Below are 17,080 nucleotides of genomic sequence, written 5' to 3' on the forward strand. Positions count from 1 at the left end.
CTCGCTATTTAATTTAACACTAAAATTGTTGAAAATATTTCTTATCATAATATTATAAGTCGTTATAAAATAAAATTTTTGGAAGGAAAAATTATATTTTTACTATATTTATAATTTTTATTTTGTTAGTTTTTTACATTTTTTAATTACAACATGACGTCAACAAATATTTTTACTACATATTCTGAATCATGATTATTAGAAGTATTTCTATCAAGATTATTGGAAAATTAGTTTATTAGTTATAAATTATAAATAGGTATTTAGAAGTTTAAATGAATGGTGGTCAAATACTATAGTGTCCCAACAGTTTTGCGGGGTACCCCTGAACCAATTCGCTCTGTATTCTAAACTTAAAGTTTAAATACCTATAAACAGTATAAACTATACAACTCCTAAACAACTCGTTCAAAATTCGATTTTTATAAATCAAAGTACCCCAAAAATATTCTGTTTTGGAATAAAGAATTAAAAAATATTTGTTTAGAAAAATTATGTATTTTAACGATTAGCGACTAAAAAATATTTAAAATTTTTCAAACATTAATAGTTTTTGAAATAATGAATGTTTTACGATAAATGGATCATCCGGTATATATTTGAACACATAGATATTCGGTTGTAGATACATGTACATTAGTGGATATATCTAAATTATAATAACCCAAGAGTCAAGACTGGAAACCGTAACTCGTAAGCCTGAACTACGGTACTTAATATAATATGCAGTTGTGAATTGAATACCTAATCAATCATATATATATTTGTAAAACATCAATGGTTAGGTTAGGTTAGAATTTTTCCAGACAGGGCCAATGGGGGGCCCAGTTATAAGGTAGGGCCACAAAAAATGAGATTTAAATAATAAAAATAAAAAAATTTAAATAAATAAAACAATAGGTACAAGCTAATTGCTACATTTTTATAATTTTATATGATTACAATTTACAACACTATAACAAAACTATTTTAAAATGATTCTGTGATTTTCATGTGCATCAGCAAACTTATTTATTTCATCAATGTCTATATAATATAATAATGACTTTGCTCTACGTTTTTCAATTGATATGATGTTTAAACTTGTAAGGTTACTGGTTAGTGTCTAATAAACTATTTTTTAAATAACTTTACTTTTCACACGTTTTATACACGAATATTTACGTTCACATGCAGGTTGCAGCTATAATGACACGGGTATTGCAGTTATAGCGTATATCAATATGCCAAAATATATGTACCTATAGCATAATTTATGTTTCTGAAAACGTTATTTCATATTCCTTAAGAAAGTTATGAAATTGGAAAACATCTTTAATTTTTAAAACATTATTTGTTTCATAATGGTTCATTGAATTTTTTAATTACTTTTTAAAATCCTTTTGGTATTTTTTTTATTCTTTTTTGTTTAACTTCTACAGATAGATATGTAATATTACAATTTTTCGTAGGACGATGAACCATTATCGTAGATTTGTAAAGAAACAGGTAATTAACTAATAATGAATACGATATGTCGAAGTATACTAAAACTTAATAAATATCTTAATACATTGTTTTCGAGTGTACTTCGTCATTGAGTACCGATATATAGTGTGTATAATATTACTATATAATATCATTGCAGTATACGAGAAACTGCGATTCTATCCGGAGACTGCATGTCAGCCCTTATACCTATATAAATACTAGATATTATTATATAGTCTAAATGTTTAATGTGTATAGATACTATAGAAATTTTTAATTTTTAAAGGTTTAATGTGTATAGGAATTAGTAATATACTTTTACGTTATGGCAAAAAGTTCCCAGTCAATAGTTATACGATCAATACTTATTAAAATTAAATTATGCAAGACTAAATATGATAACTAAAATCGTTATTTTCGTTTGAATTTCCAATTTGATGAAAATTTGAACTTCAAACAGTTCAAACATGCATACAAATAAAATGTAGATATATTTTGTGGGCTTGTGCCGCTTGTGGCTGTATACTTTTTAATTTAGAAGATAAAAAACTTATTACATTTTTAAAACTTCCCTAACCTATCCTACTCTTAATGATATATCACTATACCAAATCAAAAATAAATATTTTCTCAACTGTTAATTTGTAGTGATTAAAAGACAAAATGTATGTGGTATATATATCTATCTAAGAATTTTATAACAAGAATAATAAGAATTTTCATAAGAAAAAAAATTGTTGGAAAGTAGGTATAATAAGAAATCGTTTCCATGTATCAATGAGAAATCAACCGGTCGTTATTCTTAATTTATGAGATTTTTACGGGTTAAGAAATTAATTTTAGAAACGTAGATATAATGATATTATTTTTAAAAATCTGGGATCGTGTATATCTAATTTATTTCAACAAATATTATTTTAAAGTTGTTATAGATATTTAAATATTGTCAAGTTATTTTATGTTAAGATAATAATGTAAAAGATCAAAAACGTTTACTACAGTAAAATTTATTGTCTTGGAACTACATTTTATTACTCGTGTGTCGTGTGTTTATAGCCATTAGTGAAAATTAGAAATTACGAACGTATTAGTGTTTTAACTTTAAGCTGTAATGCACTAATGCGATCAACATAATATCAAATAATATATTACCAACACATTTATGTATTTACTTACTTTCTCTGATTTAAAAATTAAATTTTAAATTCAACATGATTAATCAGTATCATATACCTACTTTAGTTACATTTATAATTTATGTATTATGTCGAAAAGATATTTTTTATTACGGTTATGTTTCAAGTTTCAACACTACGTATCTACATCTTTACCTCCAATATGGCTATTTATACCATTTATTGCGTTATAATATGACATTGTACATAATAGAAAAAAGATTAAACATTATTTTTGTTTCAACATATTGTACTAAGTACATAATAGACAATAGTCAATAGTTAATACCTAAAAGTAATCCATATCTTAGATATGATATCTACACTCATTAATACGAACAATTTTTACTTTTTAAAATATATTATCATAAAAGTAATATGCATAATATAATATGTAACGAAATAATTGAATATAAGGTTCCCCATAAGTGTGTATATATAATAGTAGTTGGAAAATATTAAAAACATATCGGCGCGTTTTTTCCTATAACCGCTTTAAGTTTAAATTTTGACAAAATTTATTTAATTGAAAATTTACAAATTATTTAATTGTTAAAAATTTGTAGAACATTTAACTTTTCTAGCTAAAGATTAAAAATTTAAAACAAGGTTCCGCGTAAGTAGTTAATTCTGTGACAAAAAAATTTAAAAACTATTCAAACACAGTTCTTTTTATAGTTATTTTAAGTTCAAATTTAATATTAAATAACCGAGAATAACAATTTTAGTTGTATTGTTCATATTGTAATTGTTTTTTGATAATCAGATGATTAAACATTAGTCGTTCGTTTAAATCAAATATTAGGTGATGCGTATTACCACAGATTATATAATCTGTGGTATTACATCGACAATATTATTGCAGTCATAGATAATAAATTCTTGTTTGAGACACCAGTCTCCAATTTGGACATCAATAGTAACAAACGGAAAATTTCAAATGCCTTTAAATACCTTAAAAATTGTTGAAATATTTAAAAAATTGTATATCCAAATCACGGAAATATACAATAAGTGACCCCAGAAATCCATAAACGCTCACATTTTTATATTTGAATCAAAATAATTACATTGTCCTGAAATGTCACTGTAAAACGTGCTTTGGAAAAATAATTGAAATCCACAAAAAAGTACTTAACGCAGAAGTAAAAGAAGCTTTTTGTGCGTTAAGTTAAAGCGATTTGAAGAAAAGATAGAATTTTGATGTTCATAAAAATGTGAAGTCAACAACAATTCTAGATAGATAGATAAGCTCGTAAAAAGTGACAATTCCAATTTATGGCAAATTTTTTCATTAATATACGCTGTTCTGTGGGGATTGTTTTTTTCAATGTTAGTACAGTTGAATATCTTAAAATTTTAGATTCTGAGCGGAGCGAGGAATGTATTGATTTTACCCTGTTGTGTTTTAGATTCTGAACGAAGTGATGTTGATTTTACAATGATGTGTTTTTTTTTTTTTTGTGTCTGTGTACAGCATAACTAGTCGAAATAATGCTTCAATTTCAAACTTTGGAGATGATTTCCGATGTAAAAGTGAATATCCTTGGTGCATTATAGAGGTCAAAAGTAGACATTTTCCAATAGTTTTCAAAAAAATCGAGAAAAACAAAAAAAAAATGATAGAAAAACTGGAATTTTCACGCAAAACCAGTTATTTTTTTATGTCTATCATCACATTCCGGGGCAGTAAAAATGCTTCGATTTTCAATTTCGCAGTACCTTATTAGATCAGAAAGTGAATCTAGATGGTAATTTGGGAGGTCACAAGTAAAATGTTTTCAATATTTTCTAAATAATCGGTATAAACTAAAAATTAAAGGAAAAACGGGAAATTTTACACACAATCAGTTTTCGACAAAATCGATTTTGGTTTTTGATGTAACATTAAAACAAATGACCATAGATACATGAAATTTACACCGAATGTTTGTATAAGTATATTATATACACCATGCAATTTTCGAACAATATTAGTTTTTTTTTAAATTAATATCGATAAACATTTATTTATTGCGTAGAAAAGCTTGAAAATTTAATACAAGGCTCCTAACAACATTGGATTATTACTAGATTTCTCATTTAGCGATTTTCTTATTTTAGTGTAACTCTAAAACAAACGACCGCAGATACTTGAAATATATAGGCATTTTTTATATTTGATAAAATTTTCAAAATATTTTGTTTTGTTTTAAACTATTTACTGACATAGTGACATTTTAATTTTTCAACTATTTTAGTTTTTTTTTTTCTATAAATATCGATAAAAATGTATTTGTTGGGTAGAAAAGCTTAAAAATTTAATTCAAGACACCTAACATATTGTTATAATAGTAGTTGAAAAATATTAAAAATACATAGGCACGATTTTTTTTATAAGCATTTAAAGTTCAAATTTTGACTAAATAAGTAAAATACGGCAATGTTCAAATTATCTTAGATAGAAATTCATAAAAATTTTTATCTTTAAATCTAAGATTAGAAAATTTAATTCAAGATTCCTTATAAGTTTGTCTACCTTTATCAAAAAAAAAAAAATGTCCACTGGAAAGTCAAATATTTTAATAAGTATTAATAATAATTAATAAGTAATAAATAATAATAATCTATAATATATCCTAGACACATAAACCGTCTCTGCTCAGAATCGTTTTTCGTATATACAATGATATAATATCATTGGATTCAAATTTAATTCCATCTATTACAGTAACCCACTTACTTTAGTAACCTTGTACTGTACAGAAGAGTGATATCCACTTTCCCGCTTTTTTGTGAATTGATATTTTTTCAATTCGAGGCACAAAATTTTGGGATTGATTTCACTTCCTTATTAACTTCAAAATTCAGAAACTTTTCCAACAATATGCCTATTCGGCAAAGAATTCAGGTACCTATTTCATCTCCCTTTTAAGCTCCAAATTCTACTTTTTCGACTATGAGCCTCTTTGGCTCAGTATTTTGAGATTGATTCCACTTCTTTATTAACATCAAAATTCTATAAAAGATATCTTTTCTTCAAATCGCTTTAACTTACGCACAGAAAATCTTTTTTACTTCTCCGAAGTACTTTTTTGTGAATATTGATGTATAATAAATAATAATATAATATTCAGATTACGATTATTGAATAACTTGATACAAAATCAATATTAGTTTGTTATTTGTTTCTATTCCGATATTTGGCCTATACCAACTACGGGTACGAATATTAATAAAAATAATATTATATTATACATCAAAGGTACCAATACTAATAATAAAACGACACACGAATACACGATTCGAGTTAAGCACCAAACAAATTACGCTATATATTTAAAATATCGATATTTTAATATACTTATACAGTATCGTCCAAACAGGATATAGCATGAAGGATAAAGCATAACTAGGGTTGCATTTTTTGTTTTTTATCTCCCAGCCAGTCTCCGGATTCACCAACTTCTATCAGCTAAAACGGTGGACCTAAGCTATTGAATAGGTAGCATACGTATTCGTTTCGGTGCCTTTACCGAGGTCGACAAGACGATAATCAGGGCAATTCACCGATCCCCGACGGTCGAAGTGGAGTAGTTTGCCATCAACTGACGACAAACGGGATTCGTCGACCAACTCGTCGTCGGATTGCCGAGAATCGATTTCGTCGCACGACCCATTTCGATTCAATCGTAATTCCAACCTTGTAAATACCTTAAAACGTATACGATATTATCTTTATCACATACTAATATTCATATTCATTACTTATAGTTAAATTAAAAAAAAAAAAAAAATTGTATTCAACAATAAGTTATAAGTTTAGATGACATATGTCAGGAAAACTTTATTTAAATAAAAATAACTTCAATTGAAAATGTATTGAATGCAATTTTAAGTTTGCTTGAAGATTTTATAATAATTCATAATTAATACCCTTAAAAAAACGTCATACCCAAATTTGTCGTCACTACAGACTTAAGTTTTGCAACAGGGAACATTTATTCTCAGTAGCTCACGTTCAGCTTTGTTGGTATAAAATTAGAGTGAATCAACTTATTATGAAACTTAATATTGGGAACATTATCTGTACTCATATGTCGGTGTCTTAACGATAATTCAGTTTTTAAGTAAGTTATATATACCCTAAATTTAACTTATTGAATTAGGATTTTCTGTTTATTGCATTGTTACAATTAATATTAATAGGTACAATGCACATTTTATTTAGCATAAAGAAATAGTTAGTAAACATGTAGTTGTTATGTGTATAGATAAATACTAATTAATACTAACTATTTAAAGAAAATGTAATACAGCTGACATAGGCCAATGGCAAGTTCCAATAGGTCAGGCCACTGGGAAATATATCGGTGGGCCAGCCTGTCCCTGCAGCTTGCTACAACATAGAAGTTGTATAGTAGTATGTAATAAAATAATTAATTGAAGATTTATTTAAATTCAATAACATATATTGTATAATTATATATCGTTGATTTGACACTCTTAGTAATATGATCTTAAAAATAAATTTACATTTTAAGATTTAGCTTTCAATATTTTTAGCAAAGTTGGTAAAAATAAATATGTATTTGTTTCTTGTATTTGAGTACCGCCAATTCCATATTCTAAAACGGATTGGCATTTAAAAGCTTCATCGTTAGATATAATATTTGAAACTATTCCGCAATTTAATACATCTTTTAGATTGCCATTATCAAATAATTCGCTTACATTTTGGAATTTGGAAACAAGGTTATATAAAGTTACATAGCCTTCTAGACTAACATCGGGAATTTTACCATACTCTAAGAATAAGTACAGCCAAAAATCAACTGCTGGTAAACTTATATACGAGCTTCCACTTAAAGACTGTAAACATTTAAATACCAAAAGTATTTCTTCAGTTGACAGTTCTTTTGGATATTTACTTATTGCCACCATTAAGCTTAAGGCCCAAGGGCCAGTTCCTCCATTAGTTGCAGGATGAATCCGAAAAGCAGCTTCCATAATTTTCAAGATCAATAACTAACATTAAAACCAATAAAATTATAAATATGGACACAAAAATGTTGGAAATATTTTTCAAAATTACCCGATCTTTTTGATGGCCACATTTGAAAGTGACTAAAAATAAATTGAACAAATCCATATTTTTTAAAACTTGCCAATCACTTGTAGAACGTATACCATCATGAAGTATTTCAAAAAACCAACGCATGTGGAGTGTTTTATCCTTAAATCCAGAACTAATGAACACACACAAAAAAAATGAATACCATGTTAATATGTTATCATAAAGAGTGCATCAGGATACATACAATGCAGTTATAAACGTTTTCAATTCAGGAATATGATTAAGCCGAGCAGCAGGACGAGCCAAAAGTATTCTACAACAAGTAGCATCAATACCTTTCTCATGATTAGCCATAGCTAAAACCATTCTTCCTAAAAATAATGCTTGAATCATTGACAGTTGAGGAGGAGATTCCAAATGCAAATCTTGGATACCTTGTGCAACCCAAGAACAAAAATGATCCCAAAACAAGTTTTCAGCTCTTCTACTGTAGGAAAGTAAAAAAAAAAAGTAATGATAATAAAAATGTAAATAAATTATTAATATAATTATAGTTTACCAAAATAAATGAGATCGCAATAATGTTAATATATGATATGCAGCTTTTCGCATAAGGCAGTCGTAACTGCTTAAACAAGCCAATACCAGTGATAGACAACCACTTCTATTAAACTTTTCTATACTCAATGGGGCTTCCGTGGCCAACAAACTGCTAATCATCGGTAGAAAAAATGCTGGGTCAAACATTTGACTTGGATCTTTAGAGTCTTTGGTGGTGTACAGTACATTTTTTTGATCCTAGTGTTTAAATTTTAAAATTATGTTTTATTTAATGCATTGTAATTATTTCATTAATTGAATGCTTACTTTAATGTATAGAGGTCTGTTAATAGGAAAACAAGATATAGTTTCTTTCAGTCTTTTTAAAGGTATGTATGAAAGCACTTCAGTAGTAGAAGGAAAACTATTTAATGTTTTTGATATAAGATGATTTTTGACTTGATAATGTGATATGGCAAATGATCCCCACAAGTAAGGTCTATAATTAGACATTGGTATAGAATTTTCTTCATAATGAAAAAGAATCTAAAGTAATAAAAACATATTGTATGACCAATTAGTAATTTAGGTTTTTATTTTTAAATATAACCATTTACCCTAAGCAATATTTGATCAACTACTGATAATGATGCATTGTATGAGCAGAGGAAAAGTGGAACATGACTCAGCGCCATTATTGAAGGTTCTTTCTTAACTAAGGTTTCAATCAATCTCAATACTTCTTCTACAAATAAAAAAATTATTTGAATTTATATATTTTTTTAAATATCATTAATAAACATTTGATTAGCAAAATTATTATTTATTTGTTACTTTATGGCTTCTAAACATTTTTAGGCCATAAATGTATATTTTTTTGTTATCGATTTTTAACTTTTATTCACAATAATCAATTAAGAAGATGTCAACGCACTATTTGTTTTCTCTCTCTGACCCACGCGTAACATAGACAAAACGCATTTACAAAGAATCATTTTTTCTATGTCTTTAAGTAATTTTAGGGTAAAACCTTCCATTACAAAAAAGATAAAGAATAATATTTTTGAGGGAATGACATTTCGATTTTATATTTTATTGATATTTGACTTTCAAAATAAACAAAAAAACACTGTACATTTAAATAATGTTTAAATTATTTAGAGACAATATTTAGACAAATCGATATGTCATTCCCTCAAAAATATTATTTTCTATCTTTTTTGTAATGGGAGGTTTTATTCTAAAACTACTTCAAGATATAGAAAAAATGATTCTGTGTATATGCTTTTAGTCTATGTTATGAGTGAGCCAGAAAGAGAAAACAAATAGTGCGCTGACATCCTCTTAATATTAAAAATGAATTACCTTTTTGAATTTGTTTAGCATCTCGATTTAACATTATATTACTGAATTTTGAATATCCCGCAAGTAATTCAAAAGATTTTGATATGATAGATTTATCTATATTAGCTTTTTTAACTAATTTCCTCAATACTCTAATAAAACCATATTCAGGGTTTTCTTCTACTAAACCATATTTTATAGCTTTGATAATTATAGCATCCCAGTCACTAATTTGTATTGGACAGTTAGTTTCTAATAATTTTAAGTTATTAATAATTTGATTAGATAACCAAACAATATCATCACTGTAAAACAACATTAAATAATAAATACAATATGATGTTATACAAAATACAATACAATGTATCTTCAATAAAAATAACTCTTATTTATACCTTTCAGGTGGTAAAGAGAAAAGAGCTGTAATTAAAAACTGTGTAAATTCTAGTTCTTTATCGCATTTTGCAGCAACTAAATCTACAAAAGAAACTGCCGTTCTTGTGATTTTAAATGTTGACCAGTTGTTTTTTAGTTTAGTAAATAATTTATCACATTCGTCTTCATCTAAACAGTATAAGAAAATATAATAAACAACATGAATGAAATATAAATAATATTAAAACATTATACTATTTTAATGTGTTAGATACTCCTATATACATATTACATATAAGTTTTATTATTTATATTTGGTATACTGTACATTTTAATTAAGTATCATTTAATTCTACAATATTGGTGTTTATTTATTAATGTATTTCACATTCATGAAATCATGATAAAAATATTTTTTGTTTATTTAACATAAATTGCCTAATATTACTAAATCAAATTTAATCAAAAACTAAACTACATCATTGAATGAAGAGCTAGTACTATTATTGATCGAATCATAACATTATTTTTGACACAAAGAAAATGAAATGGAAGGAGCAAAAAATAGATTAAATAAACGTTTAGTATTTAATAAGGAAGTAATTATAGGAGAAAAACTGTTACAGAGTTTCTAAGTCATAAAGGAAGCTAACCGACTGTTTAATCATTAAAATATTTTTATTCTAGTTTAAGATCAAAGTATAAAAGATAAAATTAATTTAATAATAATTTAGCTTCTAATCAGGAAATCAGGTTAAAAAAATAATAATAATAATACATGGCAAGGATATAATGTTTTTGTTATTTAGATTCAAGTAATAATCTTAAATACTGAATAACTATTTATTTATTATGAAATACTTTAACCTGCACTTAATTGATTTCAATGAAAACACAAAAGGCTTTAATACGCTTTAAAATGTCAGTCTGTTATGCGTGTTGCATTCACTCATTTTGATGAACTATATTATTCACTATAATCAGTAAAACTAATATTTATTAAATTTAATAATTGTAATAATTATTTTTTTGTTATAATGGATCCATTTAGACGGTCAAGTGTCATTCCAAATAAAGTATGTAATTAATTTGATAAATATTTTGATTTAAATTTGTTTATATTTTATTACATTTTAAGGATGAATATTTGGATAATGCTCAGACATTTAACCGTACTTCAAAAATGTTCGAAGAATTTTTACATAGCTTTGAACAGTATGACAAGGAAGAACAGCACAAGAGACGTGATTCATCTTCTTTAAGTGACTGTGTTAAGGTACCTAGGAGAAGAGTATATGTCAAACAAAGTTATTTTCCTGTTGATGCATCATTTGTAAAGGCTAATCCAAACCATATTTACATAACTGATGTAAATGGACATTTGTACATTGTTAAGTATAAAGCAGTAAGATGGTAAAATAATTATATATGTTTATTAGGTATTAATTGTATTAAAAATATTCATACTTTAAAAATATATTTTAAGAAATGTGAAATATTGACTTAAACTTACCAAATTCAATCAAATGTAGACCTATAAAAATATCTCCATTTTCATTAAACCACTGTGGACTATCCATCAACATTTTATAAACATTTATTTTATCCTTTATATTTCTTATAAGAACCGGATCACATAACATTTCCGGGAGCCTTTGATAAAAAGCTGACAAAAGGTAAGTCCATTTTTCTACAGGTAAATCGTCCAAGTTTATATTATAGTCAATATTGTTATGTCGTGATGCCAAAAATAAAATTAAAGGATGTAAGGCTTCTTTTTTTGTATTTGAAATAAGATGAATAAATAACCCTAAAAAAGAAAAAATATATATTAAAATACCAAATGAGAAACGAAAATTAATTTTTTAGATTACTTTTCGGAATACATGAAATTTGTTGTGAATAAATTTCAAGGTATTTTAAAAGAAGATCCAACAATTCATAGGTTACAATATTTTCACAAATATATTCTGCAATATCTGTAAATTGTTGATTATCCAGGTATTTTTTGTTTTCAATAAATTTTTTCAATTTTACTTGGTAGTCTTCCATGATAAATTTGTAATCTTAACTTAATTGCAATCTATAAACAGTAAAAATATTTTATCTTAATGCAAACCACTAGTTTGAATTTTAAATTTTAAATATAAACATCAACATTTTCAACAAATTATACAAAAAAGGAGCGTATTTATTTGAAAAAAAAAATTGAACTTCTACCAAGTATTTTGCCATTTTTGCCCACAAGATAATATTTGGAATACAAATTTTAAGTTTTAGAAATTGATATTATGGTTTTTTAATACATTTAACCCGTCATTGGCAGTGTACACTTCATAAGTATGAAAACAACATAATGAAAAATTTCTCTCTATTGTTTTTATGATAACATTTAAAATTAATGTATTTAAATATTAATCACAGGCGAGATTCTGCCAAACCTACTCCTTCACCAAAAAAAATACTACCAAAACCTCTTTTGCTACCAATCAGCATTTTTATGTTCAAGCCACCTCTTCTGGTCAAAACTATTTTAAGCTTCCTCCAAGTGTTGAAACTTTATTTTCCTCTTTCATCTCTGAAATTTCTAATATCATAAAATCCTTCCTCTCTCCTTACTTCACTTAGTTTACTTCTAAATAAGTCTCAATTATAAACAATTTAAATATATCAAATTGTGTTAATCATGTTATACCTCTTTACTTACTATCTGTTCATTACCTGTCTTTTAAATATTAATATCTTATACTCGGTACATTCATATTTTATATTTATATTTATATAATACAGACCTTAATGGTATTGTATGTTCAAACTATCAATTTATTGTATGTTATGCTATTTAATACTCTATCTTTGTTTTGTTTTCGGTTATAATTTTATTTTTTTGTCATTATATAATTGCTATTGTTGTATAAGTATAATTGTTGAACTTACTATAATAGTTATTCTAGTTGCTAATAAAAAAAAATATATATATATATATTAATTACATTGTATACATATAAGACATTAAAAATTATTATTATTAATACCATTTGTTGAATACAATTATTCAAAGATTATTTTCTCGAAGCTAGCTACTAAATGCTTGGTTAAAAACACACCCAATTCATGTATTTTTGAATCAAAATAAGAAATTTTTAATCCACACATAGGTGAAATTTCATTAAAAAAATCTAAGGGTGCTTAAGCTATGTATTTTGTCATTTTTGTTTTTTTTTTTTGTAAGAATTGTTTGATACATAAGCATGGGCATTTTTAAGGGTGTTAATTTTAAAATTGGGGGTGCTTATATATCCTATGACAAATTCTGAACGTTAAGGTAATTTTTTATTTTTAGGAAATTTTAGAATTGTTACAGTATTTTTGGAGATTTTGAAATTTTATTTAAAGATATGGTTTATATAAATTTAACAAACTAAAACTATGTACACTGTACAGGTAAATAAATATACGATCTGAACCTATAAAAACTAATAAATAATGAATGGAAATAATCGAAAACTGTTTTTAAATTTCAGATTACAGAATTCCAAATGATTATTGGGAGTTCTGCCTTTAAAACTTTTTTATAATTTTTTAAAATGTACCTATATTATCATCAATTAAACTTATTTTAGAATTAAAAAAAAATAATAATAATTTAGGTAGTGTATTTTTATTTTTTTAATGCATTATTCAGAATTTTTAGATCATTAAAATCCCTGCATAAATTAGGTTACTATTAAGTATACAGATGCTTAAAAACAATTAACTGATATAATAGGCAGTAGTAACTTAAAAAACCTTAACACGCTATTCAATATTTTTCCTCTACAAGGCAAATCAATGAATCAAAAATAAGTTTTTGTCAATAAGTGACAATTGCAAAGAAAACCTTATAAAAATCAGTGAGGAAAACAAAAATGTAAAATTTGATCCGAAAACATTTTATTATAATATGATAATAACTCATCATATAATCAACAACAGGTTATAAAATACCAAAAAAAAGTCTACTAAATAATTTTAAGGGACCATTATACTTATTAATTTATTATTGATTCATTATATTTCTAGTAATTATTCATGTGATCTAGAATCTAGAACTACTATAATACTTAACAATAATTTATACAAATTCGTATAATATTAACTTGAATAAGTCATTTGTATAAATAAAAATTTTAATTTATCTACGTATCAACAAATAGAGTATTGCTATAACTAGGATTTATAAAGATATTATTTTTTATAAAACGAAACCTAATGCATAGGTGTAATATTAATAACTAAACATGTTTTAAAATTGAAATTGCCATTTAAACTAAAATACTTACGTTAATTCTATGTATTCAATATACAAATCTTGAATAATAACAACGGTCAAACTTTAACAATAAATTATTATTTTTATATACCATTAAATATTCACTAATAACTAATAAGAAAATATAAGTAAAATGAATTTTTTAATCTTTAAATGTAAAATTTCAAATTTGAAATTTCTTAGGTTATACCGCGTTGGATAAATATTAAATATTATTTAAAATACAATCATCTATTCTGTGATACAATCATAGACCTTAAGTATAAGGTCTATGGATACAATCACGAGTAAAGCAGAATATTATCATTTATTATCTATATTTCGTAAGGTTGGTAATGACCAAAGATCTGCCAACGTTCCTCGTTATCAAGAGCTGCAAACAGTATCGTGATAACGATTAACGACATGCCATTCATCATAGACTTATAATATTAATATATTCTAAGTCTATGCCATTCATAGCCAAGACCCAAGACGTAAACTAGACGTGTCTAGTTCCTGACTGAAATTCAACATATGATTTCTTAATCTTTGGAGCCTGGACTCTGGAGGATGTTAAATTTGTGAAGATAGCATATTCTGCTTCCGTCGGTTTACCTCTTATCACCTCTAATAAGGGAGGTAACCGCATTCCTGTATATTCTATTGCCTACATATATATTATAAGGAATTATAATAAATGTATTTATTTTTCAGATATAATTCAAGATTCAAGATGGGTGGATACAATTAAAACAATAATTTTCTATCATTATGTATACCCATCGAATTTAAAAAACTATGTTCCATACAATTATGATATAAATACAAGTTACAAAAATCACCGATATAATTAACTAAATAGTAAATACTATACTTTTACTTAATAAACCTTCCAATTAATTTATTTTACAAAAATATTCTACTATTTTCATTAAATAGTATTTATTATAACCCAAATTTAGATGTACCTACATCATAATTAGCTTGAGTATTGTAAAATGACAACTTTATAATGAACTTACATATTTTTATTGTTATGTAATTTTTAAGTTTTAAGCTCAGTACCCAAAAGTATAAAAAAAAATAATAATAATAATACGGAGCATCTAACCAATAAATGATCACATAATTATTTTAAATACATATATTACTCACTGAAACATTTGAGGTTCAAAATAATTTTGTTTTAGATTTTATCATAATCATTATTAAAGTTTTTGAGTAAAATAATAATTATAACATTATACAATGTATGCATGAAACCTAAAAACCTTTCATTACAAGAGGTATCCACCTAACAATGTTAATTTAAGCATAAAAAGAATGCAATACCTATATAAAAGCGATGATTAAATATAATTTACAATACACCTACTAGAAAAATACATAAAAAATTAGAATACTAATCCCAATATAAACATTAAAGAATATGTCTAGGACTTCTAAAATTTCATTACTGAGTATTAGATTAGGTTAGTAAATTCCATTCAGCAATAGCAGTAGTTTGACGTATGTATATTATAAAGTTGATCAACAATTGTATCGTTTCTATAAAATTAACTTTAAACATTGGTAAAAAGGTGTTAATATTGCAGAATTAGTAAATATAAAAATTTCTAAATGTTATACAATGAGTTTTCATTAAATATATTGAATCAAAAAATGTAATTACACTTCAAATAACAATATTGTCAATTTTATCTCTAAAAGACCTCTTATTATTATCCAAAATTATTATGGTTTTCAAGAACTTATAGAGAACATAATCCGCAACTTATATAAGTAATAACATTCGAAAGACAACAAAATTATTATTATAAACAAGTAGTTTTAAAATAACATTTAACATTCTCTATTAGAACAGACAACTACATACATGCTACATAATTATATGAATACAACTCCATACTGTTACTACCTACCATTAGAAGTGAAGTGACAAATATACAATTATTTGTTCAATATTTCATTCGTCACAAAATATCTACACTTTGAATAGGAACAACCAGATCACATAGGCTGCAAAAAAAAAATAAAACGATAAAAATAATATAAGATATTTATGGAATTGGAGCGATTCAAACACAAAGTACAATTTAGACAATCATTTAGGCGTGACCACCAAAAAATATGCCATTCAAAATATTTTTAATTGAAAGGGAGTTTAATCAATATTCAAAACTTGTATATTTCAAAGGGGGCACGAGGGGGACTTGGGCTCCAGAAAATAACACGATTATAATATTTACGATATCGGCAGCCATTCGGCAGAGCGGTGTATTTTCTCTATATTGTGCTGTATTTTATTACATATATTACTACATAATATGTTATTAAACAGTAGTTAAAAGCTGACTTAGTATTTAAGTGTAGTTTCCTTACCTTCTAAATTCTAAGATACAACTTTGCCTGGTTAATATGCTAGAATATAATACATATTTACAGGTAAAATATTATAAATGATACAGTACACTGTATATGACACATAGTATAAATTTAAACAAGTTATATAAATATAATATAAATAGAGAAATATTGAATCATACAAAAATCATTACAAAATATACATATTTATTTACCTACACAATATCTTACAGTTGAATATTATTTGTTATTTACATTTTGATAGTATAGTAAATAATAATTACTAATTAGTATCTAGTCGCTTATTGTATATTCAATATTCATAATGGTAAATTAGAACTTATACGCAGACACGTATTACAATTTACAATAATGATGATATTGCTGTATAAATATTTAATATCTTTTTTAAGTAAATCCTTTAATTCTATAACGCAATTTTTTTTAAACTGCAAATGACAA

General features: G+C 25.6%; 2 protein-coding genes across 2 annotated transcripts; one reads left to right on the forward strand and one right to left on the reverse strand.

The window, feature by feature from the left end:
* Nucleotides 1-6,826: 6,826 nt before the first annotated feature.
* On the reverse strand, nucleotides 6,827-14,429 carry LOC107168042 (nucleolar pre-ribosomal-associated protein 1). The gene is made up of 11 exons (XM_015517309.2): nucleotides 14,283-14,429; nucleotides 11,835-12,043; nucleotides 11,474-11,770; nucleotides 9,981-10,149; nucleotides 9,607-9,890; nucleotides 8,859-8,986; nucleotides 8,569-8,787; nucleotides 8,261-8,499; nucleotides 7,946-8,188; nucleotides 7,720-7,873; nucleotides 6,827-7,652 (listed from the first exon to the last, which is right to left on the reverse strand). Exons 2-11 carry the CDS (start codon nucleotides 12,010-12,012, stop codon nucleotides 7,164-7,166), a joined length of 2,400 nt encoding a protein of 799 aa, XP_015372795.2. The 5' UTR covers nucleotides 12,013-12,043; nucleotides 14,283-14,429; the 3' UTR covers nucleotides 6,827-7,163.
* On the forward strand, nucleotides 10,885-11,456 carry LOC107168044 (uncharacterized). Its single transcript, XM_015517311.2, has 2 exons — nucleotides 10,885-11,036; nucleotides 11,099-11,456. The coding sequence occupies exons 1-2, from the start codon at nucleotides 10,998-11,000 to the stop codon at nucleotides 11,375-11,377; spliced, it is 318 nt and encodes a 105-aa protein (XP_015372797.1). The 5' UTR covers nucleotides 10,885-10,997; the 3' UTR covers nucleotides 11,378-11,456.
* Nucleotides 14,430-17,080: the final 2,651 nt, after the last annotated feature.

This window comes from Diuraphis noxia, unplaced genomic scaffold, assembly GCF_037042655.1.
Source record: "Diuraphis noxia isolate RWA-SAM2 unplaced genomic scaffold, SU_Dnox_SAM2 contig0003, whole genome shotgun sequence".
NCBI classification, from domain to species: Eukaryota; Metazoa; Arthropoda; class Insecta; order Hemiptera; family Aphididae; genus Diuraphis; species Diuraphis noxia.

Coding starts and splice junctions, on each gene's coding strand:
- LOC107168044 (XM_015517311.2), top strand. CDS start 10,998: ATGGATCCATTTAGACGGTCAAGTGTCATTCCAAATAAA. Junction 11,037..11,098: donor CAAGTGTCATTCCAAATAAA/GTATGTAATTAA, acceptor TTACATTTTAAG/GATGAATATTTGGATAATGC.
- LOC107168042 (XM_015517309.2), bottom strand. CDS start 12,012: ATGGAAGACTACCAAGTAAAATTGAAAAAATTTATTGAAAACAAAAAA. Junction 11,771..11,834: donor AATTTCATGTATTCCGAAAA/GTAATCTAAAAA, acceptor TTTCTTTTTTAG/GGTTATTTATTCATCTTATT. Junction 7,874..7,945: donor AAAACGTTTATAACTGCATT/GTATGTATCCTG, acceptor TGTGTTCATTAG/TTCTGGATTTAAGGATAAAA.